The 23,612-nt window shown below is 40.2% G+C and overlaps 1 protein-coding gene across 3 annotated transcripts in view; it reads left to right on the forward strand.

Annotated features, from left to right (window-relative positions):
• SNX5 (sorting nexin 5) overlaps positions 1-22,458 on the forward strand; it is a 27,847-nt gene extending 5,389 nt beyond the window's left edge. Inside the window, exons 1-13 of one of the 3 annotated variants that reach the window (XM_079784750.1) lie at positions 14-234; positions 4,063-4,167; positions 6,419-6,529; positions 7,231-7,352; positions 9,723-9,846; positions 11,326-11,421; positions 12,528-12,633; positions 12,719-12,794; positions 13,860-13,899; positions 13,985-14,071; positions 15,854-16,013; positions 19,814-19,899; positions 21,679-22,458. In XM_079784750.1, coding sequence (XP_079640876.1) covers positions 178-234; positions 4,063-4,167; positions 6,419-6,529; positions 7,231-7,352; positions 9,723-9,846; positions 11,326-11,421; positions 12,528-12,633; positions 12,719-12,794; positions 13,860-13,899; positions 13,985-14,071; positions 15,854-16,013; positions 19,814-19,899; positions 21,679-21,729 — 1,221 coding nt within the window. In that variant the 5' untranslated portion in view covers positions 14-177 and the 3' untranslated portion in view covers positions 21,730-22,458. Of the gene's footprint in view, positions 1-13; positions 235-403; positions 871-4,062; positions 4,168-6,418; positions 6,530-7,230; positions 7,353-9,722; positions 9,847-11,325; positions 11,422-12,527; positions 12,634-12,718; positions 12,795-13,859; positions 13,900-13,984; positions 14,072-15,853; positions 16,014-19,813; positions 19,900-21,678 lie in introns of those variants that run through there. The other 2 variants (XM_079784749.1, XM_079784748.1) reach the window with 2 other exon arrangements.
• The last annotated feature ends 1,154 nt before the right edge of the window (positions 22,459-23,612 follow it).

Genomic DNA, 23,612 nt, shown 5'->3' on the forward strand with positions numbered 1-23,612 from the left:
TGTTAAGTAAATAATTCAACTTAATCTTTCTGGTTCCATGTTGGGATTTGACTAGTTCATGGGCTTTGCAGCCTTGTGAAATGATGATTGAGTTTATCCATTCGCTGAGTACGCTGCACTGACCTTCTTCCAAGCCTTGGTTCCTGTTCTAGGAACTCAGGGTTCAGTAGCCTCCAAATGCCCTGCAGTCTGTGGTGTTCTACCACGGACAGCTTGTGTGTTGGTGGACTACCCGTAAGAATGGTTGGTGTCAGCAGGGATGGGTCCCTCTCGGGCCCATCTCACCAAGATGAGTGGTGGAAATCTGATCACTTGCTGTGGCCCTTTATCTAGTTTTTTTTTAAGCTTATGGCTAACTTCCATAACTTTTATCTATATTAGTATACTGAGATCTAGAAAACTGGTTCTGTTATGATTGATACTGGTAGACCCAAGTTACATGAAGGGAAGAACCAATTGTAGGTTGGGGAGAAGGGGCAGGAAATGAAAAACAAATAGGTTTAAAAGCAGAGCTCATTGCTTATAGTCAGTTCAGTTGTTTTCATGCACCAGTGCCATAAGGAAAAGCTGGGATAGAACAGATAGACAGGTTTTGGAAGAAAATGGTAACAAAAAGTTGGAGTACCAGTACTTGGAACCATAAAGAGGGATTTGTAGAAGGATATGGCATTAGAATTTCTTATAGAGCACTTCTTTCCTGTGAGTTGAAACACTAACAGTAATATATGTATCTGCTGTATATATCTTCTCTGTTCTCCCTTGTAGGTTCTGAATTTCAGAATCTAGCCTTCCATGTTGTCCAATCACATAGCTGCCCTTTGCCATCTGTGAGCCATTAAATCTTTTGAAGAGGGAGCTTTGTAGATGGTGGTAAGTCTTGCACCAAAGAGAGTCATGAAAGTGAGATTTGGACCAAAAGTGGTCTTTAGCTCAAAAGTCTGCAGAGTTGTCCTGCAGCCAGTATCATGTTCCCCAGCTGGGTTGGCTAATGAATGGGTGAGGAAGTGCATATGGATTCTGTATCAGTTTTTCTCCTTTTCAGGCTCTTACCAAGCATTTAGAGTTTTTAAAACAGTTAAAATTTTGCTTTCTAAATAAAGCAGTGTTGTTTATCTCCCCCTCCCCTTCCACCCCCGCCCCCCTCCTCTTTTTCTTGTCACAAGATCATTGTAATCCTTACTATAAGGATTAATCTGGTAGGAAAGTACATTGGGGGCTGAAACTGCATCTAAAACTTTTGGGTATATCATGCAATGGTTTCTATAGAAATATACAAAAGAAAGTCACTTTTAAAACTTATATTCCATTGTTTGAGAATATGTGTTTTAAATTTGATTCTCAAGTGACCTAAGGGAACTGGGAAATTGAAAAAGTAACCTGACTTGGTTCTAAAGCCTGCCTTTCTCCATTGATTTAAACAGCCATTCTTGGCATTTTGACATCAGTAGCCCAACTTGGTATTGGCCACCAGTGCAGAGCAGTACTCTGGATGCTTATTTAGGGTAGGGGATAGAGCTGTGTGAATGGGGTACAACCCAGTTCTTATACTCTACATCCTGCTGATTTATTTAGCAAGTACTGTGGCGGAAGGCTATGGGGTTTGGTTTTTGTTGACTAAGCAGGAGAAAGAATGCTGAACTTTTAATCATACTTGATGCTTCCGGAGTAAGGATTCTGTGCTGACTTAGAAGTTTTAAGCATTTCACAACTTTTTATTTTTTTATTGATTTATTTGCTTCATTTTCTGGCGGGTTGTATGCTGTACTATAGGCTATGTGTTTCTTCATCGCACTCATACCAAAAACAAACAAACCAAAAACCATATTCCTATGGTAACAAGAAAGGAAGATAGTAATATAGTAAATAATCTAGGCTATTAACTATATGGTTAGAGTTATGGGAAGAGGTGAAACCTGAAGATAATTGTTCAGTGGGATAAAAGCAGCTGGTGAAGTTCATTTTAGCTTTGACTGTGATGCTTAAACTATTTCTCTATCACATTCACCTTGGGTCTTTCAATTCCTAATTCCAAAGCTAGTCCATGTGGAGATCACAGGCTCATTAAGTTTGTTTGTCTTATAGTGAGTTAAAATGGAATTGTCAGCATGTTTAGAAATTGAGAGATGCCTAGAAACCAGGATTTGAGACTTCTTTAGGAAATGGAATCTCAGGAAGCATCACAGTTGTTGCTGAGCTCAGGGAAATGTACCTTAAACCTGCCCCATCTTTCTACCAATGTCTGTTGGCCCTTTTACCACCTGCCCACTTTGTTCCTGTTCTGATTGACAGATACAAACATAAGATTAGGTGGGTATTCAGTATTCTCTGCAGTCAAATTTTAGTGTATATTTGAGGTCTTTTGAATTCTGCATTTGCCCAGTGGTAAGTTATCGGAAGGAAGGAAGCTTTTATCAGAAATATGTCAGGAGAGTCACAGTTAGAGTCCCCTGACCTTGAGTCTTATCTTTGTTTGTAGAGATCTCATAAATGGACATAGGAAAATTAAGTCAAAATAAGCAAATATTTCATAGGAGTCATCAGGAATTAATTTGGGAGAAGTACTTAGGTCAGTGATGGGCAACCTTTTGAGCTTGGTGTGTCAAACTTCGCCAAAAAACTGAGCATAACTCGGGTAGTGTGTCACTTTGAGGAAAAAACATTTCGCAAATGTTTCATCCTCGGCATGCGGCCGCAGAAATGGCTACGCGTGTCAGTGCTGACACGTGTGTCATAGGTTCGCCATCACTGACTTAGGTTGAAATGTCAGGGACTTAAATATATTGTGATCTTACTAATACCTGATGTTAAATCAAGTTCTGGTAACAGAACTTGAAGCTTGTTTCTTATTAGAAAGCCATTATTACAGGACTAACTCTGGTTTTTGCAATTTAAATTTTTTCTTAGTGCTTAAGGGAAAAAGGGAGGTAACTGACAGTTTCTAAGATATAGAAATAAAAGTCATGCATTTTTTAGTGGATATATTTAGTCTTTTGATACCCGATTGAACCCGTTTTTCTACTTTCAAAAGTTTATCAGTCTTAGGTCTTGAACTTTATTTTGAAGAAAAGAATTCAAAATGAAATTTAGGGGGAAATATCTCAGTATTCCCTGTTCCCTCATTCTCTTAACTCCAGTCTTCACTTGGCATTCTCCCTGTGTACAATAATCGAGTGTTATGACAGCTTTACTTTATCTCTGGGGGGAGGAGGTGGGAAGACATGAGATGCTTATTTCATGCAGTTTAATGCCTTTGTGTCAGGCCTTTACATTGACCATTAATCACCTTGTCTACTTTAAGAATTAGGGAATTTATCATACTTTAAATTCAGGACAAACACCATTTTAACCACTTTTTTTTTCTAACAGTCCATTTCTTCCAAAAATTTTTTTAAACCGACAAACATGGAGTTGGGTGTTATTTTCCTCTGAATTCCTAACTCTCACAAAATCTGTTGCCTTGGCTTCCAGGGCATTGCTCACACTTGTCTCTTACATGTAGCTACAATGAGATTCTGCTAAGTAGGGTCTTCGTTAGTTTTTCAGTTCATTTCTTGGTGCCTAGATGAAACAATCCCTGTTAAATAACTCTACTCTTGAGCCACATTTTTCTTATCTTTTGACCTAGGATCCCATACCACATAACTGTTCTGTTTTCCTAGTCTCTTTTTTCATATGAATGGTCTGGTGAATGCCACTTGAGGATTCCTTGTAGTTTAGGCGTTTATGTTAGAAGTTCATGATTTCATCCAGTCTAGTTCAAGCCTTCTTAATTACAGTTCTTTAGGTGTTTGATTAAAGGAATTTTTCATGCTGATATAAAATAAGTAGTGCACATATTAAAATTATAGTTGCTTTTTCAGATCACAGGAATACTTTGTACCCATCCATATATTTTAAGAGAAGATTTCCCTACAGTGTCAAATAAACTTAGATTTATCTCAGCTGACTTTGCTCTAAATGATCTCGTACAAGCTGCTTTTTAATTACTAGCTCCCATTTTTGAAAGGATACTTTTTAGGACTAAAATGAATTTGAAACTAATAACCAAAAAATGTATTTCAGCTGAGATCTGTATCTGTGGACTTGAATGTTGATCCCTCGCTTCAGATTGACATACCTGATGCACTCAGTGAAAGAGATAAGGTCAAGTTTACAGTACACACCAAGGTAAGTGGTGGAATGGCTTCAATAATACAAGCAGTGCTGGGTTGCAGCCTTTTTATTTACAGTGGCTGAGAGAAGAGACTTCCTGAACTGAAATGGTTGCCATTTGTTTGCAATGTAGCACCACTGCTAAGTGGGCACCTCCCTCATCTTGTAGTGAGCCTCTAAAGTGTTCTTGCTGCAGTGTTTTCCACTATGGTGGAACCCTAGGGCATTGCTGATATTAAATGTGGCTTGTATACTGCTCTATGAGGAAAGTAAATCAGGCAAAGTGAAGTAGGCAGAACCATCTATCTGCACAGCTATAATCTTCCACCTTTGTTTTTTAATTTGATTTTTTATTGATTTCAAAGAGGAAGGAAGAGGGAGAGATAGATAGAAACATCAGTGATGAGTGAGAATCACTGATCGGCTGCCTCCTGCACACCTCCTACTGGGGATCGAGCCCGCAATGGAATCGAGCTTGGGACACTTCAGTCCGCAGGCCGACGCTCTATCCACTGAGCCAAACCAACTAAGGCCACCTTTGTTTTTAATTTGCATGTGTGGAAAGTGCTTTCCCATGTTTACCAAGTTCTTGGCCCTTGCCCCACTCATTTCTTGTGATTCAAAAGAACCTTTTTTTTTTGTGTGCCAAATTTTTTTAAAAATATTTTTTTATTGCCGAGGCCGGTTTGGCTCAGTGGATAGAGCGTCGGCCTGTGGACTCAAGGGTCCCGGGTTCGATTCCGGTCAAGGGCATGTACCTTGGTTGCGGGCACATCCCCAGTGGGGGGTGTGCAGGAGGCGGCTGATCGATGTTTCTCTCTCATCGATGTTTCTAGCTCTCTGTCCCTCTCTTATTGATTTCAGAGAGGAAGGGAGAGGGGGAGAGAGATGCAAACATCAATGATGAGAGAGAATCATTGATCAGCTGCCTCCTGCCCGCCCCCTACTGGGAATCGAACCCACAACCCGGGCATGTGCCCTTGACCAGAATTGAACCCGGGACCCCTCAGTCCACAGGCTGACGCTCTATCCACTGAGCCAAATGAGCTAGGGCTTGCTGCCAAACTTTTATAAGTTTTAATTTTTTTAATTGATCTTAGAGAAAGGGAAGGGAGAGAGAAAGAGAAACATCAATTTGTTCCACTTATTTATGCATTCATTGGTTGCTTCTTCTATGTGCCCTGAACAGAGATCAAACTCACAGCTTTTGGCATATAAGACAACCAGCTGACTACCAGGCCAGGCCTGTCTCCAATTTTTTTTTTATATCCTCACTCAAGGATATATGTTTTATTTATTTTAGAGAGAGAGGAGTGGAGAGTGAGGGAGAAATACAATTGGTGGCCTCCCATACATGCCCCAACTGGGGATTCAACCCAAAACCTAACGTATGTACCCTGACCAGGAATCAAAACCACCGCCTTTTTGGTGTAAGGGAAAAGACTCCAACTGAGTCATCCGGCCAGGCTTATTTCCAAATTTTTAATTTGTCAAAAGCAGTATCAGTTCTTTCAGGAACACTTCCAGCCTCCTTTTTTCCTTTCATAGTAGTTAAAATGTATTGAATGCTTGTCCTATCCCAGGCGCTGTTGTAAAGGGTTTACATGGATTTGTCTTTTTATAACAACCTTATGGTGGTGTTTTATCTCCATTTTACAGGGGAGGAAACAGGAACTGATTTAAAGCAAATAAATATCTATAAGGTCCTTTCCCACTTTTTTTTTTCTTTTTAATACTTTGGTGGCTTGATTGGCGTACCTCAGTTATTCAAAAGGCAGTGTGAAGACTACATAATTATATCTGAGTTGACCTACAAGGTGGAAATTTGTGAAAAGAATTCCTTAAAGAACATGTTTAATCTTGGCTATGGCTCTTTAAAAATTTATTTTATTTTATTTTATTGATTTTTTACAGAGAGGAAGAGAGAGGGATAGAGAGCCAGAAACATCGATGAGAAACATCGATCAGCTGCCTCCTGCACACCCCCACTGGGGATGTGCCCGCAACCAAGGCACATGCCCTTGACCGGAATCGAACCTGGGACCTTTCAGTCCGCAGGCCGACACTGTATCCACTGAGCCAAACTGGCCTCGGCGGCTATGGCTTTTTATAGTGGTGGAGAGATTGTGTGTTGCTGCATTTTGTTCTTTAGTGGATCTCATTGTGATATTTTATTCAGGATTTTCTCTTAGTGCAGCTCAGGAAACGCAAGCCAGTTTATCTAAAATAAATGGTAGTTACCAGTTAACTTCTCTTTTATTTACAGACCACACTGCCCACGTTTCAGAGCCCAGAGTTTTCTGTTATAAGGCAACATGAAGACTTTGTATGGCTACATGACACTCTTTCTGAAACTGCAGACTATGCTGGACTTATTGTAAGTGCCTTTTTGAAAATGAAGTAATTATCAAAGCATGTTTCTTCTACGTTACTGTTCATTCTGTTTAAAGAGACTTTTACCCATCATCATGGATTGTGAAAAGTCTGATTTCACCTGCCAACTATAGTATGTGCTAATCATTACTGTCAAATTTGATTGTCCTCTGGAATTCTTTTTGAAGTCTATAAACCAGTGATGGGCAACCTTTTGAGCTTGGTGTGTCAAACTTCGCCAAAAAACTGAGCATAACTCGGGTAGTATGTCACTTTGAGGAAAAAACATTATTTCGCAAATGTTTCATCCTCAGGAGCAGCAAATGTTTCATCCTCGGCATGCGGCTGCCTCAGCGGCCGCGTGTCATCAGAAATGGCTATGTATGTCAGTGCTGACACGTGTGTCATAGGTTTGCCATCACTGCTATAGACTATTATCTTGGATGTTTCCTCATCAGCTCTATTTTAGTACTGATTGTAATATATAAATTTTAAACAAACACTATTGTACCCTACCAATTGTTCATAATAGATAAACTGAATAAGTGAGTGCCCAGTTTTGGGGAGGACACTTTTAAATGGCCAAAACGAATAAGGTTAAGAGAAAAACAGGTTGACCACAGGACTGGTGGCCTGTGCACAGGCCCTAACTAGAATGTCACTGCTGGGACAAGAATGCTCACGAGTTACCTGTCTCTGCTGCAGATTCCACCTGCTCCTACAAAGCCTGACTTTGATGGCCCTCGAGAGAAGATGCAGAAATTGGGGGAGGGCGAAGGGTCTATGACCAAAGAAGAATTTGCCAAGATGAAGCAAGAATTGGAAGCGTAAGTGAATCTTGATGGGATGAGTATAGTAGTTACTAGTGCTGTCCTCTAAAACTGCATTTTTCAGAGTGTGGGGCAGTCTTGAGCTTTAGACCTTGACTTCCTTGGGCTACTAGCACTGGATAGAGTAGTTTTCCCCTCTGTAGACCATACTTGTTAGGGAATGCTGATCTGGCGTGGTGAAGTAAACCTTTGTGTCCTATCTAATAAAAGAGTAATATGCAAATTGACCGTCACTCCAACACATGGCTGCCCCCACGTGGACACAAGATGGCTGTCACAAGATGGCCAGCAGGGGAGAGCAGTTGGGAGGGACCAGGCCTGCAAGGGAGGGCAGTTGGGGGCAGTTAGGGGTGACCAGGCCTGCAGCGGAGGGCAGTTGGGGGGGGACCAGGCCTGCAGCGGAGGGCAGTTAGGGGCAATCAGGCTGGCAGGGCAGTGGTTACGGGGTTATGAGGCTGGCAGGTAGAACGGTTAGGGGCAATCAGGAAGGCAGGCAGGCGAGCAGTTGGGAGCCAGCAGTCCTGGATTGTGAGAGGGATCCCAGATTGGAGAGGGTGCATGCAGGCTGGGCTGAGGGGACAGCCCCCCCCCCCCCCAAGCACGAATTTCGTGCACAGGGCCTCTAGTTTTCATATATAATTTTTTTAAACTGCTGATAGTATGCAGTGCTTCTCTGAAGTTTGGTTACTGGAAACATAGTTGAAACTAGATGCAGTGAGTGCTATTACAAAGAAGCATTCTGAATGATGACCACATTGCAGGTTTGGAAGAAGTCCACAGGAAGTTTATTTTAGTTTGTAATTTAATTCAAAGAAAAATGTTTTTATTCTGTATCATAGTTGGAGGTTTGCATTCAAGTTTCTTGTGAAACCATCCTTGCACTTTATTTTGACTTCCTCCCTTCTTCTACCAATTGGAATTCAGGTGCTCATTGCAGCACTTCCCATTAATGCTCTGCACCAAGTCCATATTGTCTAGGGCCAGTGCTCCTAAACCGCCAGGTCCTGAATTATTCATGCATTCCAGTGACTGTCATGACCATTGATGAGGGTAAAGCACTGAACACAGACTCAAGTTCCCACAGTTGGAAAGTTTAGAGTGATCTTTAATGTCTAGATTGAGATCCGCTTGGTAATTTTTTGTGTATGTGATTTTGAGAGTACGTTTATTAAAGCTGGGGGGACAGTGCTCTAGCAAGTGTGGTTCAGTGGGTAGGAGCATTGTTCTGTACACTAAAAGGTCATGGGTTCAATTTCCAGTCAGGACACATACCTCTCCTCCCCCCAAAAAACAACAAACAAACAAACATTACTCTTGAGTGAGGATTTTTTTTTAAAAAAAAGCTGAGGGCAGTGAAACAAGGAAGGGCTTAGAAGAAACAACAGGAGAGAGCCAGAGCCTAGGTGGGGCTGCTCTGGCTCTAGAAATGTTAGGGAAAGAAATAAGCCTAGCAGGGCTTCTTTGGCTCACTGAGAAATAAAGGTCAGTGACAGAAGTGAGCCAAGGTGGGCTGCTATTGGCTCACTGAAAAGTCGGAGAGAAGGGGACTTTGGAGACAGGTTCAAGGGGTCAGCCTTGGATAAGCTGCTATTGCTAGTTGCTCCCCTGGTTGCAAGTCTCATGGAAACCTTTTAGTATATTTTTTAGAGGGTGGAAAGGGAGGGGCAGGGAAAGAGACTTCAATTGGTTGCCTCCCACAGGTGCCTACCCATGGCTAGGGATCGAACCTGCAACCCTTCCGTGTGTGGGCTTATGCTCTAACCATTGAGAAACACAAGCTAGGGCTCTCTGGGACCTTTAGATAGATGCATGCCTGAGGGGGAAGAAAGGGGTGGGGGTGTGTGGAAATGGGGGAGAGTGCTGGGTTTTTTATCTTGAGGGCTTTTAAAGGCTGGGAGTTAGGGGAGGATCTCAATAGTATATTTATCAGCTGTGTTATGCTAATGCACCAAAATGAGATTTATTCCCTTAACTTCATCTGTCCTTAGGTGCCGTATAATTTCTTATGATTCTGAGCCTTTTTAGTCTCTGTGCTGTCTATATAGCTGCCAAATTAAAGGTTTTTTGTGATTTTAAAGAAATCAATGCTCTGTTGGCTGCTAAATACCAGCAGTGTTTGCATGTAGATTTCAGTCTTTGTAGACTTGGTCCATCAACCCCAGTTATAATTTCACTTTCCCTCTTTTGTTTGTTCATTCCATAGATTTCAAAATGGCAACTGTCTTATTACTGAATTAGATATAAAGTTGTACCAAAATGTGTCTTATTCAGATATTTTACTGAGTGGCACGAGCAGTAATAACTGGGTTGGGTAGTAGTTGCCAGTTGAATGGTGCCAACTAAATGTCTTGTATGCTTCTCTTTTAGTGAATATCTTGCTGTCTTTAAGAAGACTGTATCTTCCCATGAAGTCTTTCTTCAGCGGCTTTCTTCTCACCCTGTTCTCAATAAAGATCGCAACTTTCATGTTTTCCTGGAATATGATCAGGATGTAAGGCTTTTTTTTTTTTTTTCCCCCCTAAGATTCCATTTCCATGATCCAGTAAAATGTATTTACAAGACTATTCTTTAAAGATATACCTGATGCCCGGCTGGTGTGGCTCTATGGTTGAGTGTCTACCCATGAACCAAGAGGTCACCAGTTGGATTCCCAGTTAGAGCACATGCCCGGATTGCAAGCTCTATCTCCAGTAGGGGGTGTGCAGGAGGCACCTGATTGATGTTTCTCTCTCATTGATGTTTCTATCTCTCTACTCTCCCTCTCTAAAATCAATAAAGACATATTTAAAACAAATAAACTATAGACTTGTTAAAAATAAAAATACTTGATACATAATCTCCAAAATTGACTTTTAAATTTCTGAATTTCTTTTTTTTTTAATATATATTTTATTGATTTTTTACAGAGAGGAAGGGAGAGGGATAGAGAGTTAGAAACATCGATGAGAGAGAAACATCGATCAGTTGCCTCCAGCACACCCCCTACTGGGGATGTGCCCGCAACCAAGGTACATGCCCTTGACCGGAATCGAACCTGGGACCCTTCAGTCCGCAGGCCAATGTTCTATTTACTGAGCCAAACCGGTTAGGGCTAAGTTCTGAATTTCTTACAACACAGTGGAAACCTTTAGTATATGCCACTTCCTCTCCCTGGCAGATCAATTATGTAAGACATTTTTATAAAAGGCTATTTAAAGATTTTGACCTTTTTCCCCTTCTGAAGAATAGTTTTCTCAGTTAAGTTTGGGATTGTTAGAAGAAAACTAAATGGATCCAAATTTGTTATTGGCTACCTTTTTGTTGACAAAAGACTTGTATACTTGTGTTTTTTTTTTAAATGTTTCTGTTAATATGTATGAAGCAAATCCCAACTTAAAAGTTTCCTCAGTGTCTTCTAACCAGTGAAGTTTAATAAACATAGAACAGAACAAGTTTTACCAAAAATTTAAAAGCCACTGGGATTTGGTGCCTGGCCAGTGGGTGCCTAGCTAATGTGGCTCGGTTGGAGTGTCATCCTGTACATTAAAGCAGCGGTCGCCAACCGGTGTTCCGCGAGGTCTGAAAGGTTGGCGACTGCTGCACTAAAGGATCACAGTTCAACTCCCAGTCAGGACACATATCCAGTTGAGGGTTCTATCCCAGGTCAGGGTGCATGTGGGAGGCCACCGCCGATTGATGTTTCTGTCTCCCTCTCTCTAAAAATCAATAAAAAAGGTAAGGGAAAAAAATCCATCTTGTTGCCCAGATAGTTTTCAAAATATCTATTATGTCATACTTTTAGAATTGTGACCTGGATTTAGGTTTAGCTATATATTCGATATCTTAGATCTGGTGGTTAAGATGGAATTTGTCTATGTCTTTATCTTATGTGTGTGGCAATACTGGTAAACAGTGTTATTTGGAAAGTATTTAGGACTTACCCAGAAAAATGTATTTACCATAAACTTCTTTTGACATTCTCTTTCTTCAGCTAAGTGTTAGGCGGAAAAATACCAAAGAGATGTTTGGTGGCTTTTTTAAAAGTGTGGTGAAAAGTGCTGATGAAGTCCTTTTTTCTGGAGTTAAGGTAAGTGGCTTTTAGCTGTTCCTGACTTTGCATGGAAGGTGACCTTTTATTTCTTTAGAAAAGATATTTGTGAAATGAGTTTTTCCAAAATATCCTGTTCTCTCCCTGGAGAAGGGGATAAGAACCTTTTCACACTTTATTTTCTCCTTTTTTGTAAGGAGAGAAGTGAAATTATTTAAAAAAAGAGAATTACAACAAGGGCAGTCATTCATGATGGTCTCTAGAACTACACAGCCCATTTTGGTAGCTCCAGATACTTGACATTTTTAATTTTATTTACATGCTGTATTCCAAGGACTGGATATGAAGAAAAGAATGTAATATATGTCACTGTCACTGATTTTTTGTAGATAATGCTGAGTTAAGTAAAATATTTAAAGCTAATTTCACCTGTGGCTAGAAAAATTTTAATGGCACATAATGGCTTACACATTTCTACTGTTAAGTACTATTCTAGAAAAATTAATATACAAGTCTCTCAACCTCATAGGTGTGATTTACTCCTTTATTCCTCATCCCCCCTTTTAACTGTGTTACCTTAATAGCTACTATTTGGTATCTTAAGTTTGTCACTTGAGGGCTTGAGTAAGTAGCTTAGAATATAGGTGCTCAGTTCCAGGGGCCTTGTTAGAAATTTGGAAGCTCTTTGATCTCATTGACACAGTTTAAGGTGTGTGGGACTTGATCTGTACCCACATATTGCAGGGTGTTTAGTGTCCCTGGCTGGTGCCCACCGGATTCTAGTATTTGCCTCTCAGTCTGAAAGCGACCAAATTCAGACCAAATACACATAGAGTACCTATGAAGGCTAGGTAGCAATCCACTAAGCAGAACTATTGCTCTCGCAGAATAGCTAGATCTTAGGATACCAGAGTGTTACTGAGCTTTGTTAAATGGTTCTTCAAAATGGTTCTCTGTTGTCATTGCCTGCGAACACTTGACTTTTGCTGGTCTTAAGTGTGAAATGGTATTTTGTCAATTTGTATTTCCCTGGTCTATAGAGGTTAAGCTTATGCATGAGCTTATTTCCTTAATGTTCTAATTCAAAACACATACTCATATTTTAAGTTTTGCTTCTTAAATTTTTCCCCCCCCTCTCCTTTTAGGAGGTAGATGACTTCTTTGAGCAAGAGAAGAATTTCCTCATTAACTATTATAATAGGATCAAGGATTCATGTGCAAAAGCTGACAAAATGACCAGATCTCATAAAAGTAAATATCATTCACCCACTAGCCACCTACCTTTGATAATGTGCCAGCTCTGTTCACATAAACAAGGCTGTCCTTGTTTCTGCAGATGTTGCAGATGACTATATCCACACTGCAGCCTGCCTGCATAGCCTGGCTTTAGAGGAACCCACAGTCATCAAAAAGTAAGTTTTTGTTGGAAATGCTTTTCTCTAAATTCTCTAATCCAAAACTAGTAGGTGGTATGTTTGGAAGTATAATGAGTAATGACTGCATAGAAATTTCAGTTCTGCTCTTGAGTACAAGTTTATCAAAGGTAGATAAGATAGTTTCTAGAAACTAAAATCTTACCCTCTGAACACACAGACACTTTGTAGTGGACTCAGAGGGCACTTTGTACCAAACGTGATTATTGAGCCTATATTGCATGTCTCTACTATTTTTTTTTTTTTGAAGTTTGCCTTGTATGTTCTATTCCACATAGTTCTTGCCACTTTACTTGGCAATATCTTGGACTGGTTTGAAGAGATTTGATGGAAGTGGTCATAAGGATAATGTAATGACCCCAGTCTGATCTTGAGCTTTTTTTTTTTTTTTTTAATTTATATTTTTCACTTTCTCTATGCCAGCCATTTTTGGTGTGATACAGTATTCTATTTAATACCTGGGCTTGGTATAACAGGCGGCAGTATTTCTGATTTGAAAGTGGAAGTCAGCTAATGGCAGAACCAAGATGAAATAGTTTACACTTAATGGCTTTGGGGCACACGTGGTGGTTCATTAGAACCTGACCTTGGTTAACACAGATTTGGCATTGGATAAGAAGTGGGGACATACCCTGGCCAGTGTGACTCAGATGGTTGGGGTGTCATCATGTACACCAAAGGTGGCGGCTTCAATTCCTGATCACATAGCTAGATTGTGGGTTTGATCCCTGGTTGGGGCTCCTCTGGGAAACAACTGATTTGATGTTTCTCAAATCTATCTCTCGCACGCACATGCACAATATCAATAAAAAATATCAATAATTAAAATTGGAGCACAGGTTCTTCATGGCAATATGGCTGAAGGGGGGTAGTGTACCAAAAGGTTGAAACCCATGACTGCGGCACTATAAATGTTACATTTTATTGTCATCTTCTCTACTAGATTGGGCCAAATCTAGTGATGAAAGCAATACTTTGATAAGTTAATTCTAAAGCACCAAAGGCTGAGACTCCTGAATTTACCCATTCCTGTATATATTTTAGGTACCTGTTGAAGGTTGCTGAGCTGTTTGAAAAACTTAGGGTAAGGATTTTTATTTTGGTCTTCATTATATATTTTAAAATCTGTTGATACCTCCTTTGATGATGATCTTTTTTTATTCTAAAAGAAAGTAGAGAGTCGAGTCTCCTCAGATGAAGATTTAAAGCTGACAGAGCTCCTTCGATACTATATGCTCAACATAGAGGCTGCTAAGGTAAGTTCTTTATGTCTGCCTTGCCATGACCTCTAAGAGGTGTGATGTTAGAGATGTATTCTTTTTGTTAAAAATGAAGGAAGATGGGAATTTGTCAGGATTGTTTATGTAAGTGATGAGAACCTAAATAGAGATGTAAATTGGGGCAAGTTTGAGTTATCAGAAATTGAGTTTATTGAGGAATGGCAATTTGGAAAAGGCATGCAATAGTAGCAAGCTACATGTGAGTCTGATCAGGGTTTGGAACAGATTTATGGGCAAGGAGGGTACAAAAAGTGAAGTCCGTCCAGAGTTCAAACAGTAAGTTCATGGGTAGATGTTTGTTGGTCAGGAGATTCTTCTGTAAATCAGGCATTTATAGGAAATTAACCTGTTAGTTCTTAAGTTCTGTTCTTTGCGGGCACATGCGTGAGGTTCATTTTTAAATTGAAATTTTTCCACAGTGGTGTACCTTTTTGTGGCATTGTATCCTCACCTTGTATTACTTGAGATCAATACGGGTTGTACTGAGAAGACAGATAAATAGTTTGGGGGTTACGAGTTATTTGATGCAGGACATAACTGAAGACTTTCCGAAGGGGCTATTTCTGAGGCAAAAAATGTTTTGGGATTTGTGAATTTTATTGACTTGCAGTTGTCATAAAGCATTACTTATTAAAAGCAAGACTAATTGGGAGCAGAGTGACCTTTTAGAATGAAACATGCATTCTCCACTGTCTACACAGCCCTGAACAAAAATGTTTAAGTCATTTTTATGTGAAATATTGAATTGGGCAACATAAGATTAGATAGGGGAAATATATAACCGGAAAATGCTGTCAGGATGTAGACATTCATTATTTTCCCCTTAGTTTAGTTTTATTTTAGTTAATTTAGAAAATTTAGTTCTAGAGTCTTTTGGTATGCTTCTTTAGTCTTATACTATTTGGATTATTATTTTTTACACATTCTTGACTATATATGGGTTTAAGTGCTGATGATAAACAAGTTTTTTCTTTTGCATATACACAAAGGTGGACATAATTGAACCTCAGATGAATGTCATACATGCATATCTTTCCATTTTATTATAATTATTTTTTAATATATTTTTATTGAATTTAGAGAGGAAGGGAGAGGGAGAGAGAGATAGAAAGATCAATGATGAGAGAGAATCATTGATTGGCTGCCTCCTGCATGCCCCCCTACTGGGAATTGAGCCCAAAACCCAGGCATGTGCCCTTGACTAGAATTGAACCTGGGACCCTTCAGTCTGCAGGCTGATGCTTTGTCCACTGAGCCAAACCAGCTAGGGCATAACTTTCTATTTTAGATACTAAGGTAACTTTGCTGCAACATTGCAAAGAATATTTCAGATTAGATCCTCAGGGTAGACTTCCAGAGGCAGGGTTCTCTGGATAGGGTTATAAGAATGTTCTAACTACCTCATTGCTCACTTGCATTCTATCCGCATCATTTGACTCACCTTGCAGTAACTGCACGTTTCAATACACAGTGGTTAATTTTCTGAAATTACTTTCCTAGAAAAAAGAAATCCTTCAGTTTTGATTGTTGGTTGTTGTTGTTTTTTCTTTTGACCCACGTGAATAGTTCTGAAAAAAGTTCTCAGTAATGGCATAAGAATTCTTCCCAGACTAATCTTGGGATTAAAAAAATAATGCGGAGGGGGAGTGGTCATAGAGGTAGACTAGATTTTTGCCATCTAACATTTCAGGTTAGTGCATTGGCACTAGAGTACTTGGGATATTTTACCATGTTTTTATCTGTTAATTTTCTTCTCAGGATCTCTTATACAGGCGTACCAAAGCCCTCATTGACTATGAGAACTCAAACAAAGCGTTGGATAAGGCCCGGTTAAAAAGCAAAGATGTCAAGTTGGCTGAGGCACACCAGCAGGAATGCTGCCAGAAATTTGAACAGCTTTCTGAATCTGCAAAAGAAGGTAGAGCAGGGCCACTCTAACTTTTACGTTTTATTTGTAAATGGTTTCATACTCACTGAGAGAAGTTGCACAAATACTGCAAAGAACACCATACATACATCCTTTAATTGCAGACACCTACCTGTCCACAGTTTGTTCTTTCTGCATGGTCACTTGGCACACTTGCTCCCTTGTGGGTGTTTTTATAACTGCATTGGTGCTTTTGTCTTTTTCAACCATTTGAGTTTGAGGTTTTATGTATTATGGTCTTTTTTTCCTTAAAAAAAAAAAGTGTGTGTGCATTTTTTAAGAAGATACTTGCCTTTTTGAAGACCATAGTCTCTTATTAAAAATAGAATGCTTATTTTTGGTTGGTCTATTTCCTCATTAGATTCCAGTTATCCATTTCCAACAGAAAAGTATATAAATAATGTACTTCTTAGGGTATGGTATCTGAGGGTGTGTTGTGTCCATTTCAAAATTTTGTGGTATTAATTTTGATTACCCAGACATGTGTTGTTATATTTCTCCACTGTTGTAGTTGTTATTTTTTTCCCCATGCCATTAATTACTAATTCATGGGGAGACAATTTAAGACCATGCATATATCCTATTCATCAGACTTTTCCCCTAAATGTAGCTTATGTTGGTTCTTGCCTGAACTAACCTTTACACTCGTGGTTGCAGAAAGGCAATTTCCCCCTCCCTCCAGTTCTAGCATTCCCTTTCCAAATTAGCACTTGACATCAATTTTTTAAGCACAAGCCTGCCCTTTTCCCCTATTTCTTCATTAGAGTCATGGACTCCTATATTCTAAAATAATTTTGATTTTATTATACTATCTATTTTGGTACTCATTGTTCAGTCAGCCAGTGAGAAAGTGCTTTTAAGCTGACATGTTCTTATGACATACCCCCATTCTTTTTTTTTTTTTAATTGATTTCACAGAGGAAGGGAGAGAGAGAAACATCAATGATGAGAGACAATCATTGATTGGCTGCCTTCTACATGTCCTCTCTTGGGAATCGAGCCTGCAACCCGAGCTTGTGCCCTGACCAGGAATCAAACTGTCACTTCCTGGTTCATAGGTCGACACTCTACCACTGAGCCACACTGACTGCCTCCCCCCCATTCTTTTGAACAGTTAGATGTTCTATGTTGATCTTACATATTTTCATCTCCAGGCCTGGACACTGCCATTTCTTTCAGAAGCCTAAGCTCTTGTTACTTAAGAAACTAGTAACAAGATTTGGTGCTAAATATGCTTATTGATTCTGGAGAATCTCTGCTTCTGGGCCCTTGTGTTGACAGTGAAGAAATAATAGGGATGTGTGCACACATGTGCACATGCATTTGGCTTCTCTCTCCCCTCAAAATTCATGAATCCATGATGATGATGTAGTTCCAGTCCATGTCCACAGGGCTTTTCTTGCCTTCCCCCATTTTCGCTTTGTGGGGGAGATGGTGCACCATGTAGTCTTTTCCTTAAGGGATCTCACAGCCCAATAGTTCTTCGGGTTCATGGAACATGCCAAACCAAAAAGTAAAGAATGTGTCTTTTAGAACAAACTTAGTTATAGTGAGTCTATATTTGACACAACCTCAAAACACCTTCCTACCCTCCCTCAAAACTCAAGACTTTGTTTTCCCAAAACTTTTTTCCTTCCCTAGATTTCAAAAATCTAGGCATATTTGGAAACGTCCTGATAATAGCTATCTGTGAACAGTACAGTTCTCCTTTGTCTTTGCTCATACGTATTCAGGACTAATGTCTTAACTATAAGGAGCAGAACTTCTCTGTACAAAAACTCTGCAGATCGCATGCAGACACATACAGGTGGCTGTCTTTTAGATTCTTTCAAAGGAACCTCCTTTGAAAAAGTTTTATTGATTTTAGAGAGAGAATCCTCAAACCTCCCCCTTATTGCCCTATTCTTCCCCCCCCCCCTTTTTTTAAAAATATTTTACTGATTTTTTTTACAGAGAGGAAGGGAGAGGGATAGAGAGTTAGAAACATCGATGAGAGAGAAACATCAATCAGCTGCCTCCTGCACACCCCCTACTGGGGATGTGCCCCCAACTAAGGTACATGCCCTTGACCGGAATCGAACCTGGGACCTTTCATTCTGCAGACCGACGCTCTATCCACTGAGCCAAACCGGTTTTGGCTCCCCCCTTTTTAAAAATATATTTTTATTGATTTCAGAGAGGAAGGAAGAGGGAGAGAGAGATAGAAACATCCATGATGAGAGAGAATCATGGATCGGCTGTCTCCTGCAAGTCTCCCACTGGGGATCGAGCCCACAACAACCTGGGCATGTGCCCTTGACCGGAATCAAACCTGGGACCCTTCAGTTTGCAGGCCGAGGCTCTCTCTGCTGAGCCAAACCGGCTAGGGCTCTTCTTGCCCTTTTTAGCAGCTAATTTAAATTTATAAGGAACACACTTTAAAATGACTGAGTCGAAATCTTAGGTTATTATATAGGCGAAAGTTCAGTGGCTCTGAGAGTTTTAGAGAAGGGGATTAAAGAGAAAACAAAAAGTTTAAATGGTGCCAATTTAGGCCTGTCCTTATTGCTTAAGGTTGTTCCTGTGTTATAGATTTTAATTCAAATTACTAGAGGCCCGGTGCACGAAATTTGTGCACGGGGTGGGGGTGGGGGGGAGGTCCGTCCCCTCAGCCCAGCCTACACCCTCTCCAATTCGGGACCCCTTGGGGGAGGGATAGGGCCTAAACCCGCAGTTGGACGTCCCTCTCACAATCCGGGACCACTGGCTCCTAACTGCTCACCTGTCTGCTGGCCTAGTCGCCCCCAACTGCACTCCCTCCTGGTGTGTTTGCCCCCATCCTCACCCCCCACTGGCCTGGTCAACCCTAATTGTGCCCCCGCCAGCCTGGTCGCCCCTTATTTTCCCCCCACTCCCTTGCCGGCCTGGTTGCCCCCAACTGCCCCCCCCCCCCCCCCCCCGCCGGCCTGGTCACCCCATGCAGCCTGCTGCTCGGTCATTTGGTCGCTCCTTTTATATATATAGATACGCCTGGGTGTATGATGTTTAAAAGTACAATATTCCAGACCATTCAGAGATTAACGGGTCTTAGCTTTGGTCCCAGTTCTTTGTAAGATTTGTGGTTGAATGGATTTGAGTCAGTTGAATGAGCATAGTGAAACAATGGTATGGGGGAGACAGAAGGCTTAGGGTATAGAGTCTTGGTCCTGTGTGGAGGCCTTAGAGGAAGGAGGGAGCTTTTCTTGACATCTGGGAAGACCCATTTAGCCTAGTAAATTCCAAGTTGTGGCTATTAACTCATCAGTATAAAAATTTTGTGAGTTTTTAGTTTTTAATGTGGCTGTTTGCATTATATTTCTGTTGAACAGTGCTGTATAGACATGATACGGGAGGATAAGTTTGCTCCTAAGTACCCTACAGCACCAACTTGAGCTAGGGAGGGTTTTCAGAATTAAAAAAAAATATCCTTAACAATGTTATTGGTTCAAGTGTGTGTGGCTCACCACCTCCCTAACCCTCTGTCTAAAAACTTGGTTAAGACAAAGCTGCTCATCTCAGAGATTCTCCAAGTCAATAGCCCTTCTCCAAATTTTGATTCTCAGTGATTGGATGGTGTTGCTTACTTATTTAAAGGTAATGGCAAGCATATTACAGTGTCCATAGAATGGGATGTGTACCAATTGCAGAGATAATAGAAATGTGAGAAAATATGGCAGTGCTTAAAAGCTTTGGAGATCATTTATTTGTAAGAATATTTGGAAGTTAAAGATGAAAATTGTTAACTTTTTTTTTTGAAACTTTCTCTTTTGTAGAACTAAGCAATTTCAAACGAAAGAGAGTGGCAGCATTTAGGAAGAATTTAATTGAAATGTCTGAACTGGAAATAAAGCATGCTAGGGTAAGTATTCAGATTAAGCCAACAACTTTTTAGGGTTGTTTCTTTAAGTTTATTTTCCAGTTATCCCAATATCATTAAGCAAGTGGTATTTGCTTTGTGGCTTTAATCCCTTGTGGTGTAGGTGGGAGCCAGTTGTTAAAGTATGTTTATTCTGCAAAACAAATTTATAACGTTTTGGTGAAATACTGCATTTGAAAAGAGCATTCTTGATGGTGGCTGCCCTGCCTCCTTCTCAAAGTTCTGTGGACCACACTTGGAAGAATCTGTTTAATAATTTGTGAACACATCTATCATACCATTTTACAGCTCTTAATTATCTGGAGTTTTCATGGAAAACAATTTTTAAAATAGTCATCTAGTTTTGCTAAATGTCTTCTGATATTCCTTTTTGGTTTGGAAAGGAAGAAAAATATATATTGATGTCTAGCTTAATTTGCACAGAGAAGTTGGAGAACAAAGGTTTTCAATGGTTGGTGCACATTAGACTTTATTAGGGGATTTTTAAGACTTTTTGCTGCTCAGGCCCATTCACTCAGAACTTCTGGGTATGGTTTTCTTGGGTGGTTCTGGGGTACAGCTGAGATTGGCCCCCCAAAAGAGCTGTATGGTCCAGGGCACCTGGGTCAGCCCTTGGGTCCGTAGGGAATTGGAGGAGAGGGAACTGTCACTAGCCATCAGCATTGGTGAAAGCAAGAAGACTTAACAGCATTTGTGTGTTTTGAATGCCTTTATTGTCACTACAACGTAGATGTTTTTATTCACTTGTCTATTAAGTCCAGTCCTTTTAAATTGGAATTTTAAAGTAGTATCATACATAAATTATACCATAATGTTCTGGGTATTTTAAGTTTTCTGAATTCTTTAAAGTGAGAACTAAGAGACAATTTGTGCAAAGTCCTATATAAATATTTATCATTTGTTATCTCATTTAAAATTCCACCCATAACTAATTTTTAGCAATTAAAAATACATTTTTTATTTAAGAAATACTTTTATTGATTTCAGAGCGCAAGGGAGAGGGAGAGATAGAAGCATCAATGATGAGAGAATCATTGATCGGCTGCCTCCTGCATGCCCCCCAGTGGGGATCGAGCCCGCAACCCAGGCATGTGCCCTTGGCCAAAATCAAACCCTTGTTAGTCCATAGGCCTATATGCTCTATCCACTGAGCCAAACCAGCTAGGGCTGCAACTTTTTATTTAGCCTTCTCAAGGCCTTTATCTTCAAAGAACAACTTATTTATGTAGTAGTTATGTTAATTCACTTAAGCAGAATTAGCATTACTGTGTTGGTGCAAACTTGGGGCTGGGATAGTGGAGGTGGCTGGAACTACAACCACTAGCTGTTTAGCTATGAGCAATCCCAGACCTGCTGAGGAAGAGAAACTTACCAACATGAAATTAGGGTGAGGAGGGTTGTAGACTGTAATTCCGTTGTGATTTTTAATTTTTTAAAAAAATTGATTTTAGAGAGAGGAAGGGACACAGGAAAAATTGATGTGAGAAAAGTATTGATCAGTTAGTTGCCTCCCACATGCACGCACCCCAACTGGGAATTGAGCCCAGCACCTTTTAGTGTATAGGACAATGCTCCAACCAACTGAGCCAAACCAGCCAGGGCTGATTAAGTTGTGATTTAATGAAGAAAAACACCAAGTTTGACTGGCTTAAAATCTTGTGAAAAGCTAGGTCGGTGGGTTTGAGTTTAATTCTTACAGAAATGTAGGAAGTCTTGGATTTGATTGGCTCATTGGTGTACCTTGACTTGTTTTTCTTCCAGAACAATGTCTCCCTCTTGCAGAGCTGCATTGACTTGTTCAAGAACAACTGATCTGCCTTTTCTCTGAATGAAGGATATGAATGTGAAAGCCAGCATCACTTGCACTTAAATCATTACCACAGAAGATTTATTACCTTTGACTTACTTTAAAATTATGTTAATAAACATTTTGATTTCTAAAAATCTTAACACTTAACCATGTTGGTTTAAAAGTATTTCTATTACATGCTTCTTCAACATAACTGATCTTTTCTTTACGCAGTTAATAACTCAGAATGGGCAGAATCTAAAAGTGGGTTCTCTGTAATTTGTCTTTAGTTATTAAAGGGTGCAGGAAATATGTGCCTTCTGGAAACAAGTATAAGCAATTGCCTGGCACATGTAATCTCACTATTTCATGTGCCCATGTCCCTGCAAACCAGTTATTTTAGAGTAGGTGCCAATTAAATAATTCAGCTACTTGTTATAGGTAACAAACATTCCATTCCTTAATTAGGTAACTTTCCCCCTTACTCAGTTCTTTAGTAGTCATCTTAAGTGTTTGTGCTATAATGAGCAAGAATGCCTCATTTATCTTTCTATACCCTTTGCAGCACCATTTTTGTAGTTGGGATATAACTATTTGAGAGAGAAGTATCTTGGTACAAAAATCAATTTGGTTTACTTTAGAAAATGGCCAGATCATCTTGTTACGAAAGATCTGAACGCCCTCCTAATTGGGCAGGTGGATGTTTATGTTTGGACATTTTATAAAGTGTATAATAAAATAATAAACTATGATATATGGAGTGTTTTTGTGGAAAATAAAGCCCAAGATTGCAGTTGCAGCTCAGTTTGGCAGTGGTGAGGGGCTTCAGTGTCTGTCTGTCCTCATGGGCTCCGTTCTAATAATGTCAACAGTTTTTTGAAGACTTAATGTGTCAGAAGGTTCCCAGATCTGGGTTTGCCTGCTTTTGGTTTGCAGTTTTGACAGGCTTTATATGATGTGTCCTCAGAAAGGATATGCCCGTCTCATTGGTGGTAACTGAGCCCTAAAGATGGTGCTTTCCAGGTTTTCTCTGAAGTTTTTTTTGTTTGTTAATCCTCACCCTAGGACATTTTCCAATTGATTTTTAAAGAGAGTGGGTGGAAGAGGGAGAGAGAAACATCCATGTGAGAAAGACAATTAGTTGCCTCCTACATGTGCCCGGACCAGAGGTAGGGATAGAGCCTGCAACTGAGGTATGTGCCCTTGACTGGAATCTATCCACTGAGCCAAATGGGCTAGGGCTCCTGGAGTTTTACCTCTTACCTATCTAATTAACTATTGGAAAGATACTTTGAGACTGTAAAAAATACCCACCCACCACTTTTAGCCTCTTTCTTTAATCAGTTGTAACTGGTTTGTAGGGTTCCAAAACATTGCTATTTGAATACCACAGGTAGCATTTTTTTCCCCCTAACAAACTGCTTTGAAGTCTTAACCTCCCCAGCCAGGTACAGGTAGCTGAAATTTACTGAATGAGCTGGACTGTCCTACTTAATTTACATATTTTTGGAAGCATGGTGCTGGAAATGAGTGGATTTAAATGGTGGTCTGGGTTCCTAACATTTCCTCCTGCTTACCTGTCACCCCCCATAATGTCTATAGTAGCACAAATGTTGTGTGGTTGGGCTGGGTAACTAGGTGGGTTGCAACTGGTCCAAGTAGCTCTTACTATTGGACCACCTTGCCTCAAAGCCTGACAGGCTTTGTTGCACTTTGTTCTAGATGTGTTGCTGGGTATCAAATAGGAATGCTATGTTCTGAGTCCTGGCTCTGCTTACTGTGTGGTCTAAACTGGCACCCCCTCTGAGTCAATTGCATCTCCTATAAGCTGCCTCAATACTTCAGGTGTCCTTCAAGTTATTTTAAGTAGGTCTGAAGGTCATTCATGAAATCTCATGTGGCTCTT

The sequence above is a fragment of the Cnephaeus nilssonii genome (genome assembly GCF_951640355.1).
Source record: "Cnephaeus nilssonii genome assembly, chromosome: 11".
Lineage (NCBI taxonomy): Eukaryota > Metazoa > Chordata > Mammalia > Chiroptera > Vespertilionidae > Cnephaeus > Cnephaeus nilssonii.